General features: G+C 37.7%; 1 protein-coding gene across 7 annotated transcripts in view; it reads right to left on the bottom strand.

The window, feature by feature from the left end:
- The window catches only part of LOC137518990 (polyamine-modulated factor 1-binding protein 1-like), a 539,976-nt gene that overhangs the window by 348,001 nt on the left and 172,849 nt on the right, over positions 1 to 19,126 (bottom strand). For all 7 annotated transcript variants that reach the window (XM_068237518.1, XM_068237520.1, XM_068237522.1 and 4 more), the window contains one exon: positions 4,915 to 5,104. In XM_068237518.1, the coding sequence (XP_068093619.1) occupies positions 4,915 to 5,104 (190 nt within the window). The remainder of the gene's footprint in view (positions 1 to 4,914; positions 5,105 to 19,126) is intronic.

The following is a 19,126-nucleotide window of genomic DNA, read 5'->3' as shown; positions in this document are numbered from 1 at the left end:
CATGACCCTTAAAGGATACCAGAGCCCAGGAAAATACTATAAACAGGGGGGGAGGGGGGCAGGCATGCATTAGGTGAAGTCCTTTTTACCAAAATCCTCCACTGTGGCTTATCCCAGGTCACCAAAGGTTGGGCGGTAGTGTGTAGGCCGCATGGCCAGGAGTGCTCTACACTTGCACACGAAGGCACAATGACGTCCCATTTTCAGTATTTTCTTCGGCTCTGGTACCCTTTAATTCCCATATAAGATAGAAAAATGTTTTGTTAGATTTGTAATATGTAACAAACACACAAAAAAAAGTTTGCAGTGAGAAATGCTGATGCCTGATGTTGTTTTGCCTCTTCTGCAGCACCGGCTTGGGCGCAGTAATGTACATACTAAATTCTCTTATTTTATGCTTTTATATTCCTGAATAGCAGGGGCTGTAAACATCTGGAGAAGATTTCCCAATAATTCCATCACACACCTGCCATACAAAATAGACCTTCCCAGTGCAAAGCCCACAAACAGGTCATGAATATATATTGTCTATACATGCAATTCTGAATGGCACATAAGGACTAATGTTTTTCAAAACAGAAACTTGCCGCAAGGAAAAAAGATTAGTTTATATACACTATAAATCATTTTGCAATCTGTTCCTCAAAAAGAAGGCTTGTCAGTGTGTTGCTAGTAAGTCTTTGCAGCATTTCCAACATTAAACACAAAGCAAGTGTGATAGGTAATCGCACCCCACCTTGTACAAGCTAACACATTTTTACTTAACTTTCAAGGCAATAAATTTATTCATAACTTTATTGATTTCTTAAAACAATCACAAGTATGAAATAAATTCAGCTTCAAAACATGTAAACACACGTGTTTATGTTCTTTCAAGAAGACAGACAGAATGTGAAGCTGATCATGGTAAACTAGATTGTCATTTAAAGGCTTAAAGGGACTCCGAGTACCTCTCATGGGCATGCCTTTAAGGCAGACGACTTCCAACAAAGTTGTGCTATGACCCCTCTGGAGGAGCCTCTTGCAATGGCCATGCATGTCACTTCCTCTTCCTGCTTCATTTAGTGATGCACTTCTCTAACAGAGAAGACAGGGGTGAACCGGAATTTTTAAACTGAAATCGAGCGAAAACTATTTGGTGTAGAACGGCGATTCAGGCATCTAATGAAAAGGAGAGCACACGCTACAGAAAGGTATACATTTTTAAGTACTCTGCAGTACTGGTCCAAGTCTCTTTAAAAGGCATACCCATGAGAGGTGCTCAGAGTCCCTTTAAAGTGAACCCGAGATGAAAATAAACTGATGAGAAAAGCAATTATATATATCCTCCTACTCCTAAAAATGACTTTTTCAAGTATCCTATGGTTTTCATTTATATTTAAAGGACAACTGAAGTGAGAGGAATATGGAGGCTATCTTATTTATTTCCTTTTAAACAATACCAGTTGCCTGGCAGGCCTGCTGATCTATACGGGGTCAGAATTGCCTGAATAACACCAGAAACAAGCATGCAGCTAATCTTATCAGATCTTACAATAGTGTCAGAAACACCTGATCTGCTGCATGCTTGTTCAGGGACTATGGCTAAAAGTATTAGAGGCAGAGGATCAGCAGGATAGCCAGGCAACTGGCATTGCTTAAAAATAAATAAATAGGGCAACCTCCATATACTTCTCACTTTAGTAGTCCTTTCAACATTTGCAAAGTAGGTTGAATGTTTTAAGGTCTCTAATCAGTGGCAGCTTATTAAGTGTCCCAGAGTTAAAATACATTAACTATTGACCTTTTCTACCCTCAGAAGTTGTATTCTGCAAGTAAAACTTTTTTGGCTGTAATTTGCTTATCAGTGATACTTACTATATTGCTAACAAGGTACTGACAAGACAGAAGTTGCCACATCCATGCCTATAGATTAACTCTTTCAGGCAGCAAAATAAAACATATAAAACATCCTGGTTATTAATATGTTTTGCACTGTACATACACACGTTTATCTCAACATGTCACATACAGTATATCCTCGGGTACACTTTAAAAAAAATCATGAAGTCTATCTACATGCAGCCACTAGATAGAAAGGATACCTATATACTGACAGGGAACAATCAAGCTACCAGCTGCCTACCATACAACTGTACACAACATTTGATCAGCTTAATCAATAAATAATAAAATCAGATAGTTTTTCTTCCTAATTATGTGTGTCTTTTATGCAACAACTGAGGATATTTCCATTTTATCCTCATCTTGAAAGTTACCATAACAATTGGATTTTTCTCAAAGGTTTACAGATTTCAAGTGCATCTTGTGCGCATAAAGCAGTTCTGGACGCATAAAGTGGCCATAAAAATACTCAGATTATAGAAGGCTATTTCAAGCAAGCAGAGTTTACTTAATCCTGTTAAACAAGAGCTCAAAGGAAAGGCTTCCGTATTCTACATGTTCTGAAATGCTGTACAATAAAAAATATGCAGTTAAAATACACTATAATAATATATATATATATATATATATATATATATATATATATATATATATATATATATATATATATATATATATATATATATATATATATAAATTATAGGCTTAGGGCTGCAATGTCAACTATTAAATACATACTGCAAGCAAAAACCGTGCAATATATATATTTTTTTTGCAAGCAGGGGATGTAAGACAAATAGATCAATATTTAAACTTGATATTTAGTCCAAATTTTTACCTTTAAGTAGTAATATGATTAGGCAGAAAAATCACATTTTCATAATGCCTCAGTTCAGAGTTTAAAAGTCTAAATAATTTTGCAATAGAACCTTGCAAATATAACTATGAAAAGTGAATCAATAAAATGTCTATTCTTATCTATTCACTGGGGACCTCAGCTGCACAGCCGCACAAAAATCGATGCAACAAATTATTACGATTTCCAGCCGCCCACAAGAAGCTTTGGACAAGTATTTTACATGGAGCAGGTCTGAACTGGGATTCTTTTTTTTTCCCCTGTCTATACACTGGACTGCTCATTAAGCGGTGGCTCAATAAAATAAAAAGCACATGCATCATGATATTAAAAGCCAACTTTTTCTTGCTGAAAAAGTTAAATGATGTTTTCATGTTCAAATGTGGCATATACCAGTATACAAAAATAATTCAGTTTTATACTTGTGTCCTCAATTATTTTTGTTTATATATACTAATTTGTTTTTGTTTTTTTAGTAAACAAATAAAAACAACTAAATAAATTATATCGTAAAGCACAAAAATTAAACCATCTGATTGTGCCATTATCAAAACGTAAAATATCCCATCTCTGACCGATAATAAGGTCACATTTTTAGAATAATTATGATTCTAGAACACCAGAGCACCTGATACAACAAAAGGGTGAATTTAAATTCTGTTTGCCAATTACTGATATCTATCTTGGAAGGATATGTATGACTTTGGAATGTTTTGCACTTAACTGCATGAATAATTGACATCAATTATAATAATATAGGTCATATACTGCACAGTCTTCTACCTTGCAAGGTGTTACATTTTTGCTTCTGAAAATATTTTTGAAAACGGCCCCCCCTTTCTATAATACTACTACAATCAATAATACTAATACTGCTTCTGCTAAAAATAAAAAAAATATTTTTTTTGCAGGGCCATTTGAGGCTTAGACTTGTATGAACGAGAGGGACATCATCCTTTGCACTGTAGGAGGTCAGCTTCAAATACTTTGAAAGCACTTTAAGGAGCAGTGGCGGAGCTTAATTTAAGTGCTTTGTAAAATGCATGACCTAGGTTTTATTCACTGGACCTAAACTTCTTGTTCCAAAACAACTCACGTCACATATTATGACTATGCAAGGTGTCACATCGTACGTTCAGTCAAATAAGTAAATCCAATACCCACATGTTGGTCATGTGGCTAACTAGTACCAGTTTGCAAGACTTGGTGAGGCAATTTGAAACTTCTGCTGTACTTTATACTCAGAATCAAATTATTCCTCTACCTCACTAACAAAAAAAAAACTTGGATCATGGGGCAGCCTCATACAAACATTATTCCAGTACGGTGAGGTACACAAATTCACAGATTCTGACAAAACATCACCCTAGACTCAAAGAAAAACACGTAATGAAGTTGTGCAACTTGTCAATCATGGTAAGGTGCAATTAAGTTTTATACACACATCTGCTGCAGATGAACTATCTGGACATAAAAAGACAACCTTGAAGGTTTAATAGGGAAAACATTTTCGTTCAGACTGTATTAATATGCATGAGCATAAATAGCAAAATTATTTTAATAATTTATGAGATTTTAATTAAATGATCATAACATATATTGAGCATCTTTAAACCCTTAACTTTGGCTCATGTCATCCCTCGGAGCACTAAAATAATTGATAGCTAAATAATGCATCTTTGTAACAAGAGCACTGAGAGTGACCAGGGGCCTCTACCTAGCATACTGAGCTCTTATCAAAGATTCAGTTCAATATGGTGGTTATTTTTAGCAGCCTTCCTTAAGTGAAGTAACAGGAAAGAAATGTAATCAGAGCATTCAGCATAATTTGGTACCATCCTGCTTCGAGTCAGCTACTCTGACGACAAAGAGGAGACAACAAGAGCCATATGTAACCTTTGTACTCTTCAGTGTTGGAAAATTAAGACTTTTGCCCCGCCGCAGTGCCATGGAAGACTTCTAAAAGAAACGCCGACACCTTGTTTCCTGTAACACGCTAAAAAAGAAAGGCGATCCTTTAATGCTGAGAAAAGGAATCTGTGTGTAATGAATATGAACATAGAGATACAGCAAAATGTGGACAATCAGCAGAGATGAGCATCATTAAAGGTGTAATGCACAAACCAGTTGATGACAGGGACCTAGCTTGCCTAATAATGTTGGTCACTACTCACTTGCATTCACTATTTTCTTCCTCCGAAGCTGCGAGTCTTTCTTTAAGGATCTTCAGGTCTGTCTGGCATTTTCTGCTGTTCTGTTCCTGGCGAACAGTCTCTGCTATTTGCTCGCTTAGCTGCTCTTGAGTTGCTTTCAAGCTGGATTCCAGTAGAAGAAGTTTTTCTTCTTGACTGGCAAGTTCTTGTGCTAAAGGATAGCAAGGAAGCAAGAAAAAAAATGAAAAAAAAATGGAAGAAAGTAAGGCATACAAGAAGTAAAGGGTGAACATCCTACATATGATTTTACTTAAACTTTTTGCTCGGGTTAAGTTTTCAAAAGATAGCCTTTTGAAAACTTTTAGTGTTTGTACCTTAATAATTAATTGTTCATATTTCCGTAAATCCTTCAATGCTTTAACTATTTGCAAAATTAAACCGTATACACCACATTCCCTGCATCATTATCATTACTATTGCTATGCTGATTACTTCAAACAATAGCTTGTGGATCTGTTTTAAACTTAACAACAGCCTCGCACTCTGCATAAAACCCAGCACATCTTGTATTTTCCTCCAAGTCCATTTATTTAGACATATTACCATGGTCGTTTTAAACTACTGACAGTCATTTCAAGGTCAACCAATAGATGGCGCTCAATAACCAGACCAAAACACAAATAGAGCAGACACTAGCAGGTCTTTTTTTTTCCCCTCTGAAAAAAGCGATTTTTAGACAAAGACATTTCCCTTTGTTCTTTGTTGACCGCAGTCCAAAATGATATGTGGAGACAATTTGAATAAGAAGCTTGCTGCCCATCAAATACAAATATTGCCCGTTTCTTCATGGCTAGCTTTATTAAAAAAAATAAATATATAATTTAGTACATCTACCACAGGAAATAAAACAAAAATGTGTATGTCTGTATCAGGGAACACTGAATATGTATGCACTTTAAACATGTACATTGATTCTGCCTTCAATGTACACAGTATCTGTATGCGCATATGTATGATATATATATATATATATATATATATATATATATATATATATATATATATATATATATATATATATATATATATATATATATATAATAAATATATATTTAAACACATATGCACATTTTAGACACACAGATTTACTTATAAAATATCATGGTTTCTTATGTAAAAACATATATATGCAAACGTACGTGTTAACATGTAAGGAGACAAAAAATTGAGACGGGAGCCCCCAATAGTGTATTATTGATGATGGATGTGGTTTAAGTAAAAAAATGAGAGATATATACTCACAAACATGGGTTGCCGAAATTCAGGCAACCACTATGGACGCATATGGGGATATTAACCCTGTCCCCACTCAGGTTAAGAAGTCGCTCTCTGTAGTAGAAAAATAGAGTGGGTGTCCACACCCATCCACCGGGTGGATAACAATATGTAATAAAGTAACAGAGGCGCCAGTAGAATAAAAAAAGGACCGTTTTAAAATCGGTAAGACACGGGGGGCAAGGGTGGACTTACCTCCCCAATCATTCAAACAATACCACTGTGATCAAATGTATAAAAAGCATTTAATCTGTACTCCAAAAACCAAACAATTGCAACGCGTTTCGCGGGTCTCAAGCCCGCTTCCTCAGGCAAAATACAAGACAAGGAGGCGCCCTGCTCCGACTACATACAGCTGAGCTGCTCCTTGTCTTGTATTTTGCCTGAGGAAGCGGGCTTGAGACCCGCGAAACGCGTTGCAATTGTTTGGTTTTTGGAGTACAGATTAAATGCTTTTTGTACATTTGATCACAGTGGTATTGTTTGAATGATTGGGGAGGTAAGTCCACCCTTGCCCCCCGTGTCTTACCGATTTTAAAACGGTCCTTTTTTTATTCTACTGGCGCCTCTGTTACTTTATTACGTACGTGTTAACATGATCTAGACACACATATGCATGTGTTAACATGTATGATGTTATATATATATATATATATATATATATATATATATATATATATGTTTTGCTTATGAAAATCATTTACGGTGCTACTCTATATGCTCATATAAATACACAAAGTTAAGGTAAACATGCTAGTGTAAATGTACACATAAGCAAAACATGCTATAAATTACTGTTAATTGCAGATTTCCAAAATTGACTTTGAATCGTGGTTTAAGCCTGCATGCTGTATGAATGTGCTAAACACTTTGATATTGATCCAAAAGGCCATACTTTTTTTTTTTACTGAACTTGCCTGAAGGTGTGAGACAAGCATCTTAACTCAGTGAATTATCATCATCTGTCTTGCAAAGGTGGATATCATATAGCTGCATATCTGAAACATCTGCCACTGAACAGAAGCACACTTTATGTATCTTAAAGATTTATCATGTGGCATCACTGATCACATTTTAAAAGGTTAGATATTATATCAATGGGAAAAAAAAGAGTCACAACAGAATCAATGGCAGAGGTGGCAAACTTCCTTTATACCCTTGGAGATTCCTGGTTATTAATATAAACTAAAATCTCATTTAGAGTGAGCCCTTTAAAAGTACACAAAGAAACAAAGCCACTGCAGTAAAAAAAATATATACAAAAATGCAAAAAGCATAAATCTATTTCTCAAAAATATTCATAAGATATCAAGAAGTAATTTAGTATTGTACAAACGTGTTTGTTAATGGTAGGAGCGATAGCAAAAAGTGGGTGGTTTTGCGCTAATTAATTAGTTCATTTCAGCAATTATATGCAGGGCTGCTGCAACTAATTAATCAGCTCAATTAGCTTAATTTGTGAATCATTACATTAACTTCCTCGATTAGCGCACAATGCAGACATTTTGATACATCTGCCGACAATATGTGCCATTTTTATTTTACTGCTCAGTTCCAGTGCTGCGTGCCTGCATAAACATATTGTATGTGTGTAGGAGACATTTAAACATTTTTACTTGAACAGAGATTAATGTCATTTTACCTCTTTATTTAAAAAAAAAAGTACGGTAGGTAAAAGACAAAATGCATTTAAAAAAAATCCCAGTTCACAAAAAATAAAATTATTATAGTTCTACCAAGAGCAAAAATCACACATTATGAAATAGTCAATATGTGACAGTAAGCAAGCTTCATTCAAAATTTCTCTCTTAACCATCACATGGACTTAGGTCTTGGCACTATTACACCACCATCTGTTGTAATGCACTCTGCAGCAGGTCCCAGTTGGTTGTGAAAGGGTTAAGTCCCAAGTACATCTGCATCTCTTTGAGCAAATGAGTGGAACGTTTAATAATTTCAACACGTGTTGAAATACGGACGCAATCTAATGAACAACTTCAAGTGAGACTCCTTTCAAAATCTAAGATAAACCCTCCAGGCTGTAAAACAAAATCTCACTAAAGGGGAAAGGGGAGAGGGGGAGTGCTGCCATTACCCAATAAAGGAAATGTAATCACACAGTAAATCAGCTTTTTTTCCCCCCTCACTCTAAAGCAATGTTTTTGGCTTTGTAAGTGTCAAGCCTTGAATGTTTTAGATGAGGCAACATTTTGTTCCCTTTACCAGGTGTGTATCAGCTTATGGAGAAATCAGTAAGCCCTGGAAAGCAATCACTTTCCCTCAATTGCACAGCAGGAAATTGTAGTATTATACATGCATACGTTACATGTATGATGTGTGCATTAATATATGTTATATGGTGTGTGCATGTGTCTGTTTTATAATATGCATGCATTTGCAAACATTTCATTGCAAATGAATACATGCATGCATAACAAAAAGGTACAAAAAGGCACATGAGACAACAACATATAAGTTATATCATTAATATATGGTATATGGTGTGTGCATGTGTCTATTTCATAACATGCGTGCATTTGCAAACATTAAATTGCCAATGAATACATGCATGTATAACAAAAAGGTACAAAAAGACACAAGAAACAACATATAAATTATATATACTATACATATACATATATTATACATATGTAATTCACATATAAAAAAAATGTCCAAATGGCAAATACACAAATCTGTGCAAAGAAATGATTGTATATATATATATATATATATATATATATATATATATATATACACACACACACACACACACACACACACACACACACACACACACACACACACACACACACACACTGTCTGCAAAGGGAAGTGTGCCTCTTCTGTGCTAGCTACTCAATTTAGGTTGCAGGAAAAAATGGCATCTGATGCCCTTAAGAAACAGGACATCCTTTAAACGTTGCTGTGGCTGAATATTTTCAATGATGTGACTATGTGACTGCTCCTTGGAATCCTTGTATAACTAGAAAATAAACAAGTGCACAGCAATTTATTTCACACCTAGGCAGACATTAAAAAATATTAATACACAACCCTAAATTAGATGACCTATTTAAAAAATGTAATATGCAGATATTAAGTAGTCAATGTTCTTTAACATGGAAATGAAATGTTAAATAAATCAATAGAATATTTACGTGATTAGAAATTTAAACCTGTAAAAAAAAAACAAATTTGAAAAAGTATCATGTACAATTAAATCAATAATAGTTTAATTATCATGAATGACTAGTTAAATGTGTTTAAAAAAATCAATAATTAAAAGAAAAAAATAAAATAAATAGGATCTTAACATTACCCCTTCCTTGCCTAATGAGCAGTACAAAAAAAAATGTTAAACAAAAATATGCATAGCAATCCTATTATAAAATATATTTAGGGAATTAACAATGAAGAAAGGAAGAAACTGAAACGTAATAAAAATACTCCCAAGAGATAAAGAATAGGAAACATATTAGCTTCAGGTCCAGAGAAGCACCTGTATGTAAAAGCAGGCAGGCTGAAAAGGAAGGGTTAAATTGGTTTAGGTTTACCTATGCCCCGGACTTGAGCTCTAGTTGATCCCAGGCCAGAGGCACTAGCAGCTGCATGCTTTATTTACAATCCCTTTGGCAGACTTACAACTGCCCCGAGCTATAACATAGTGTACCTAATGTTCAAACTGGCAGGTAATCTCATGTCAAACATACTTCTTTGATTTAAAGTGATCAATAGATTGTTGTAAAGAGGTAATTTCTCTGATGTTTCCACCTTGCTTTTCTTTACAGGTGAATCGCACAAAAGCACACTCATAGGATGTGCGAACAATAAATAGAAAAAGGTTATAATATGTTTTGTAAAACAACAGCAAATAGAAAAAAAAATATATCTTGAAAAAGCCATATATACACACAGGCTTCCGGTGAACGGCGATCTCGGATCAATACCCTGTGTAATACAATTATCTGCAATGATCTGGTTGTATTGAAAAAGAATTTGCAGTAGACCTCTAGGGGTTTTATCTAGAATCAAGTATCTGTCTAGGCTGTGAATAGGGAAGTGGAAAATGAAGGTGCTGACATTGTCTGTCTATAACATTCCCTATGACTTCATTAATATTTGACTACAGGACTCCAAATCTTGTTGCCTTTTTTTATAGCATAAAAAGGGCTTCAGACAGCCACCCACATAAGGTGTACTAAGCATCGAACCTACTCATTCTCTGCAGCTGTCAGCGCTACAGAAATGGGCTGATTTGGTGTAGTGCAAAAATGAAATGCAAAGTGTGGTAACCTATAGCAACCAATCAGATTGCACTTACAATTCTCAGGCACGAAGGAAAAATAATTCTGGATTTTCTGTGGTGGGATTATACTAGTCACACTACCTTACTGAATAATCGTGAATTATCTTTATTTAGGGTGAAAAAATGGGTGATTTTTAAGGTAGACTTCTCACGGTAGCCATCTCCAATTTCAGGTGGTAGGAGAAATGAAATATTATTTGTAATTGGTGGCCAGAGCTTACCATTCATCGCTATTGTTTATGAATAGTAAAAGGTATTGCTAAAGTAAAGAAGAATGTAACAACTGCAATTTTATAGGCCAGGTTGCAGATTGAAAGACAGCATCTGTGTGGTTACTTTGAATCGCACACAATATTCTTTTTTTTTATTTATCATCAATTGCAAATAGGATTTTTTAATCTATATACATTTTAGCTGTACATTAGATAAAAAAAACAAAAAACAGTGGCACGGATTGCATCTGATTTTATACTAAGACTATGAGATTTGTTTAACAATTCGGATTTAAAAAGCAACGTTTTACTCAGGGTGCAGCCATGTTACACAGTTTGCAAATCCACATAGGTACTAAAAAAAGCAAAGCTGAGAAGTAGCTGCGTGCCTGGAGCCACTCTCTCCAACAATAAAGGAAATACAGTCTGCACGGCTACTTGGCTAAGAAAACCAGTTCTAAGGCCTCCTGCACACTGCAAATCCGATTTGCGATTCCGATTTGCGATTCTGATTTGCGATTCCGATTTTTCCTAGATGCTATCGAAAAAAAAAGAAAAATGCAGAAAAAACGCAAAGTGCAGTACCGATTAAAAATCGCAAATTGGTATCACACGTAGAATCGAGTCAAAATCGCAAATCAGATTCACATGTAGTGTGCAAGAGGCCTAAAACCAATTTGTTGTTCCACCTGCTGGCTTCATTTGGCAAATGTAAAATGTTCTTGCATCAGGTAGAACCTGTTCAGTTTTAGCCTATTAAATAGCATACTTTTTTTGTCTTTCTTTTTCTCTTACTTGCACTCTATGGATATTAGCATTAGAACTCTCTTGCCATTGGGAGCAAAGCTTTTTCATTTATTTTAAGAAAAGCGCAGAGTGCTAAAAAATTTAAATTGATCATTTGGGAATTTGGACACATTTCTTATTTTTATATGATGTTTAATTTATCAAAATAGCTTAATTTTAACTGAAGTACACAGAAGTGTGTCTTCAAGTCCGAGGCCACTTCTCCAATGGATGGACATGCGGCATATAGTCAAGATTGTTTCAAGAGACAAAGATGTAGAAGCTTCCAATCCCTCAACCTAACCTTAAACACATACCACCACTAAATAGGACAGGTTCCTGCTCTCCTGCTGTTTTGGAACCACAAGACCCACAATGCATTGCAGGAGTCTGACAGCCACAGTCATGATTAATAAAGGCAAATGCATGCTGGGATTTGTAGTTTTATCCAAGGTAGAGCCAAGGTTCCCTACCCCTGAAATGGGAGATTATATGTGAAAAACAGCAAAGGACTGTTCGACCCTGGGTCCACTAGAGTGCTTACAGCTCCGATTAGCACTTTCTAGGAAGCGCCGGTGATTTAAAATTAGCTCCACTAATGTAACTCAACGGTCGTGATACCACAGGAGCGATTGCAATTGCCAAAATTGCAATCACGGTACCCGCAGCACGTTCTGAGCAACTTAATTCAGGGAATGCAGGGTCCAAAATTCCATTCCATGAAAATGCTCCAGAAAGTGCTTGGTGTTAGCGTTAGCGCTTTTCAGAGTGCTTTGCAATCTCTAGTCACACACATACAGAACATTTATATCATGATTTTCTCCAGGTGGAAGCACCAGAACTGCAGCCACTAGGGTGCGCTCTATAGGCAGTAGCAGTGTTAGGGAATCTTGCCCAAGATCTCTCCCACTGAATAGGTGCTGGCTTACTGACCAGGAGGCGCAGAGTTTCGAACCCTGGTCTCCTGCGTTTCCTATTAACCAGTACACTAACCTGCCACTGCAGGCTAGACCTTCCTGCCATAATCAGCAAACACTAGAGAGCGCCTATCCTCCCACAAGCCCATCCTCTCGATAAATCCTCAGCTCTCCGGCATATCTCCAGTGAGGATGAGCACGACCACTGGCACACGTCCCACACTCTGGAAAGCACTACAGTGGTGTCATTCTTTATAGAGGGAAACATTACACAGAGAGCTGAGAAAGGATTGCAGTCAGGTGACAAGCACACAGACAGGCTGACAGTAAGGTGTACGCTAGGATCTCATTCTGGGAATTCATTTCACAGCAGATCCAATCGAGGAGGAAAGCTATGACAGGCAGTGAAAGTCATTTACCTTGAATTAACACTGCTCAGGACTACAGAGAAACGTGCAATATGATGGCAGATAAAAACACACTTGGCGCACCCATCTCATGCAGAGCCTCATACCATCCTCTGCTTTTGTTTTGAAGCCTCTTTTGTTTTCTGCCATTTAAAGATTTTGAATTAAATAAAGCTCTTAAAGCAGTTTTCTCTGATGCCTTTCATATTATGCCATCTGTAATATTGATACATTGTGGCTTGATCTCAGAAAACAAAACAAAATGATCAAGAATCCGATGCCGCAGACATGTGTAAACATTAACAATGTCATTGTCATTAGGCAGATTTTCTGACATTGCTCATAATGTAACACCACAGCAGAACGAAAAAGTATTTTTTATGGCATGGTGACTAGAAAACAATTATAATTACTGATTTATACAGTGCCATCTCATGGTGTTCTGCTGTATAAAGTAAGATACAAACACGGGTACATTATACCCAGGTGGGGTACAACATAAATCTTACAATAACAAATGCACTTACACTGTCTAAATAATATATATTAAAGACAACATCTGCAATTACTGGGAAAAAAATGGAGATTGCTTTGTTTCTGTGAGCTTACAATCTTAACGATTTGAAAGTACATTTTTTTTATTAATAATTAACAATATATATATTTTTTCTATCATACTTACTCAAGATAAAATAATTAATAAAATCTAAATGAACTGTTTGAAAAACAAGTTTTGGTTTCTGCGGTATATTTGCTTGTAGATTTGTGTTCTTGATGGAGAATTACTACAATATGAAGCGTATGATCAGACAAATCTGCAGCATATATAACAGGAAATCAGAAATACGAAGTGTCTAATCCTGATCTTTTTCTAGCACCTTTTTCTAAACAAAAGGTGCTAGATTTCTAGACTTCCATGTCGATCCTCTGCCCTTAGGCTACGTTCACAGTGCGATGTAACGGGTGCATCAAATTACGGAAAAACGCACTGCAATGAAAAAAGTATGTGACATTCACAGCGCGCCCAGTGCAGTGCAATCTAACGTTCACTGAAGCATACTTTTCATTGACGGTATGCTTCACTGTATGTGCCGTAACACTTTCATTTCCTACAATTTCATATAAGCTTGTACAGGATCCAGCCATCCACCAGCAATTACAAACCTCTTTGGCAAACTAAATTTAAGATAAAGTCTATTGGCTGCTTTGAACAGTTGCTGATTATAGCCTATTGTTCGCTGATCTCCGCTGAGCAGCTGTTTGAATGCCGATTGATCGCGGGACGAAGAGTACCTATCCACAGGGGACCCCCTACCCGTGCACACAGTCAGCGGGCGCCTCTGGAAGCGTGAGTACGCACTCCTTACGGCAAATCTAGGATTGCGGCGAGCGAGCCCAAGTAGGGCAGTGCTGCCCGCTCAAGCAATCACTGACTGCCTGATTCAAATTAAGTGCTTATACCACGACTGCTGCTGCATGTTATTATGCCTTGTAAAGGCTGTCAGCCTAACGTCTGATGAACACTTAACTAACCTAATGTGCTGTACAGTGAATGCCAAGCCTGCATGCAAATACTGGACACTGGCCAAGTTTATGCTTACTAACAACCATGTGATTGGAATGGCTCTACATGCTAATACTACTATCACTAGAGTATGATGAGCGTTGTTTAAAACATATCCAAGTGCTGCATGATCCTTTTAAGCTTTGACAAGCTGAATTGCTGCACATATTTATATCTATATTGATGCAATCGATGTTTATCATCTTGGTACCCAAATGCAATCTAATGTCTGGTATTTAGGCCTGTGTATCTCACAGTATGTGTGATGTATATGATGCTGCTGGTGTGTGAAGGTGTGTATGGAGGACCCCAGAGTGGAGAGTGGTGGAGATCCGGTTGAGCTTTAATTCTGTGATTTTAATACTTTTGAATTAGTGTCAATTTAGAAGGTTCCAATAAAGTTTTCTATTTTTTTGAACTTGAGGTCTCATATCACCGTCTTGCTCTCTTCCTGTATTCAGTTTATATTACTAGTTGGAGACCCAAGAACAAGTGCACCATGTGGTAGCAGAGGTGTACAACACCCACTTACCTGTGTAAGCATTTTTGTATCAAAAAAGAGAGAGGACTGTGTTTTCCCTATAATTCTGTATAGCCTATTGTTCCTCAGACTAAAATATAAAGGTGGCCCCCCTACTTCCAAACAGGTTCCGTTCCAGGAGATTGTAAGTTGAATTTGTTTATAAATTGAGTCCCGAGTTAAACATGGCGAAACGTGGCTAACTGATTTACTTTCGGACAACTCTCCAGGACTTCTCAAGAGCTGCTCCAACACTTTGGAACTCTCTACCTCCACCCATTAGGGCAGCCCCCTCCTTCAACATCTTCAAGAAGGCCATCAAAACTCACCTTTTCACTCTGGCTTACCACCCCTCACAATTGCTCTAAACCCACAACGGAACTCTGGCCCCCTACCTTTCGTGCCTCTACCTCTCCTTCTAAATTGTAAGCCTTTGGGCAGGGTCCTCCTCCTTTTGTGTCCTACCTGATCATGCACCTCCATTACTGTGCACCCATCCTATGCATCTGAGTGAACCTAACTTGCCTAATCTCCATGCTCCCCTCCAGTGACTAAGCATTACCTTGTACTCATACTGTGCTGTGTGATCTGGTTTTCTTGTATTCCTGTATTGTCATATTGCTGTATGTCACCCCTAAATATTGTCTGTAACCTAAATTAATGTTCAGCGCTGCGTAATATGTTGGTGCTTTATAAATACAATAAATAATAATAACTCTGTATTTGGACATGTAGTATAAACAATTTTTTTGAAATGTGCTTTTAAAGGATTTTAAGTCACTTATAACAGTTCAGACTCCAACTAGCACAAAGGTTCACAGAGCATCAACGTGACAATCGTGTTCTAAAATTAGAGGTGGCTGGTTCATTGTATACGATCATCGCTTACTCATTTCCGGTTTCCTTTATTGCTTTCCTATACTAGTCACAAAATCGCAACCATCGCAAAAATGCTACATGCAGCGCTTTTCCAATTTTAATTAAAAAAAATCTGTCTGGTGTTAAATAGCCCATATGATTTCATTGTCCAAGTGCTTTTCAAAAAACTGGGAAGGGCTGGGGATCAGCAAAGCTCTTTAAAGAGGGATTGTCAGCCATAAAATAAAATTCCATTTACCGAGTGCTCTGTGGTTATTCTGCATCCTGCAACCATACCTTGCATTGCAAGCACTCTACTCTAATCATACATGTTTCTGCTGTAATAAACCTTATCTCAGTCAGCCTGGCTATATTTGGCACATTGTTGACAAGAAGGAAGCTTGTCATCTCCCCTCCCACATTCCTGGCTCCTCACTGATTGGCTGAGGGAAGTTCAGTGAGCTGCTGAAATATGATCTATGCTGTGCTCACATGTGTTTAATGTGTTTACAAAGCAAGCTGGCTATGACAGTGCAGTTTCTAGGAGAAAAAAAAAGTAGGGGAGGAAAGGACACCAGGACTGGCTTTAGTCAGAGGGAGTTAAGAAGGAATACACCAGTAACAGTTTTCTCTCTATTCACTGTATAAAATTCCCTGAAATCAAAATGTGGATAGTACAATACATATGTTATGTAAGTAGAATAAGCAGTTATCTACTTATATATGATCAAAAAAGGGTTCCTCCGTATACCTTCCATGGAGTAAAACCAGTCCTTTATTAAATCATCGTGAAAAAGTAGCAAAAATAGAACAGCATGCAAGCTATCTACTTACACATGTTTTTCCCCCGGGGTAATATGGCTGTCCCTGCTGCTTTAAAAGCACTTTTGGTGTGAAACAGCCCTAAGACTTTAAAGAGAACCCGAGGTGGGGTTCTGAGAATAAAATCCCCATACAGAGGCTGGGTCTGTCTATAGAGTCCAGCCTCTGTTGCTATATAGATCACCGCCAACCCCCCCCCCCCCTTGCGCTCTGTAATCCCCCCATAAAAGACAGTCACTCTGCTGACACGCAGCTTGTCAGAGCGCGCTGTGTTTACCTCTCCTCTGTCAGTCTCACCGCTCCCAGCCTCCTGCATCGCTCGGGTCCCCGCCCACGTCCCTTCCGTCGCCGCTGACTGGAGGGAAGGGACGCGGGCGGGACCGGAGCGATGCAGGAGGCGGGGAGCGGCGAGACTGAAAGAGGAGAGGTAAACACAGCCGCCCAGCGCGGCTGTGAGTTATGGGTGGATTGCAGAGTGCAGGAGGGGGCTTAGGAGCGATCTATATAGCAACAGAGGCTGGGCTCTATAGGCAGACCCAGCCTCTGTATGAGGATTTATTTCCCAGGACCCCGCCTCGGGTTCTCTTTAACCACTTTGAAACCCTTGCTACGCTTATCTACTCCCCACAAAACTTCATCTGAAGCTCAGGGGAGTAGATAGGCGTACTTGTGGTAAACAGTGTGCTGTATGCCCAATAAGCTATCCGATTATGTATATAGGGTATCATTTTAACCGTGAAAAGTGAGAGAATAGATTTTGTGTTGTTTGAAAACTGAGGGCAAAGTCATGTGATTGTTTTTACCGGAAAACTGAATGAAAAGCAATAAAACTGTTATTTTCATGTACTCTATACCCCCAAAGAAATACTTGTAAAAAAACAAAACAAAAGTGACAGCATTGAAAAGAGAATACATAGTTACCCTAGGGACTTAGCTTTTAAAATATGTATGCCATGAGAGTGTATTACTGTTAATCATGAAGATAAGGGCTTTTAATTACTGATAGAGTACAATGAGAAAACAAAAAACACAAACCAGAAACTAATATATTATCGCCGTACATTGTACTAGGAACATTATTTAAATGTTGAGATAACCAGGACAAATTAGCAAATACAATGTGTGGGTTTTACCTATGGTAACATTGTTTATTTGAAAACTATAGTGGATGGAAATGGAGAAATAGTGTATTTTTACTTTTTCCCCCTCATTTTTCCCTTTAAAATGCACAGATAATAACATAATTACTAAAAGCAAATATCACCCTCACAAAGCATAATTTGTGGCAAAAAAACAAGATATAGATCATTTACATCTGATGAGTAGCAATAAAGTTATTGGTGAATGAATGGGAGGAGCGCTGAAATGTGAAAATTGCTCTGGTTTTTAAGCAAAAAACCCTGTGGTTCTGAAGTGGTTAAGCTACTGGCAGCAGGGCCTTTCCTATCTGTATAGAGCACTGCACTGAATATCATTTGTTGCAAATGTTCAAGCACTCCATAGCTTTTATACTGTAAGCACTGAGAAGAGCTACCTTTTTCCTAGAAATGTACCTATAAATATGTATCCAAATTGTGTGAGTGTGTTGAAACCAGGCTGTATGAGATCCTGCAACTTGTGTTTATAAATTGATCTAATCGAATGGTATTAACATACCGTCCTTGTGAATTTCCCTTCACCCGACTGCTCAGGAATGCTCACATAGGTATCTCGGCTAATGTAAATGGCTACAAATCTCCATTGTTCTTTAAACAGTACTTTGCATAAATATTCACCAACTCGCATATTTCCACATATTTCACTCCTAAAGAGACATGAGATTTATTGCAAAGAAGAAGGAGAAATGATGCAGGATTCACCGGTTAAAAGCTAACGTCAGGCATACATTTATTAGATGTGGTAAATTATCAATATCTTCCTGAATTCAATCATTTACCACTTTGCCACAGAGCCCTATAAGATACTGGATCCGTTCGCAGCAGAGACCCAATCTAATATATCTCATCCTGCTGCAGCCAGACGCTTTGGTGTTTTTGCTGTAGTTAGGGGGTTCGTATTTTAATTGTCTCTTGATCTCCTACTGCTTCTGTGCTCCATTTTCCTCCAATGAGGTGAATTGAGTGGCAGCTCAGCCACAAACCCCTCCAGTGCCCTTATTGAAAAGGGTGGTAAATGTCTGCAGGACCACACACCCCTCTCACATCATGACTGAGAAAGGTGGTTAATAGTGGCTTGGCCACACACCACTCCCATGTCCTGATTGAGAAGGGAGGTTAGTGGCAGCTTTGCCACACATCGTTCCCATGGACTTATTGAGAAGAGTGGTGCGTGGTGGTTTGGCCACACTCCTCTCATACCCTGATTAACAAGAGTGTTGAGTGGGTGCTCAGTCACATTACATCTACCGTATTTTGATTGAGGAAGGTGATGAGTGGTGGCTAGGCCACACACTCCTCTTGTGCTCTGATTGATAAGCCAAAGAAAAAACAAATAACATTTATAT

Source organism: Hyperolius riggenbachi, chromosome 5, assembly GCF_040937935.1.
Source record: "Hyperolius riggenbachi isolate aHypRig1 chromosome 5, aHypRig1.pri, whole genome shotgun sequence".
NCBI lineage: Eukaryota > Metazoa > Chordata > Amphibia > Anura > Hyperoliidae > Hyperolius > Hyperolius riggenbachi.
The sequence above is the reverse complement of the archived record's forward strand: the minus strand, read 5'-3'. Positions and strand labels throughout refer to the sequence as shown.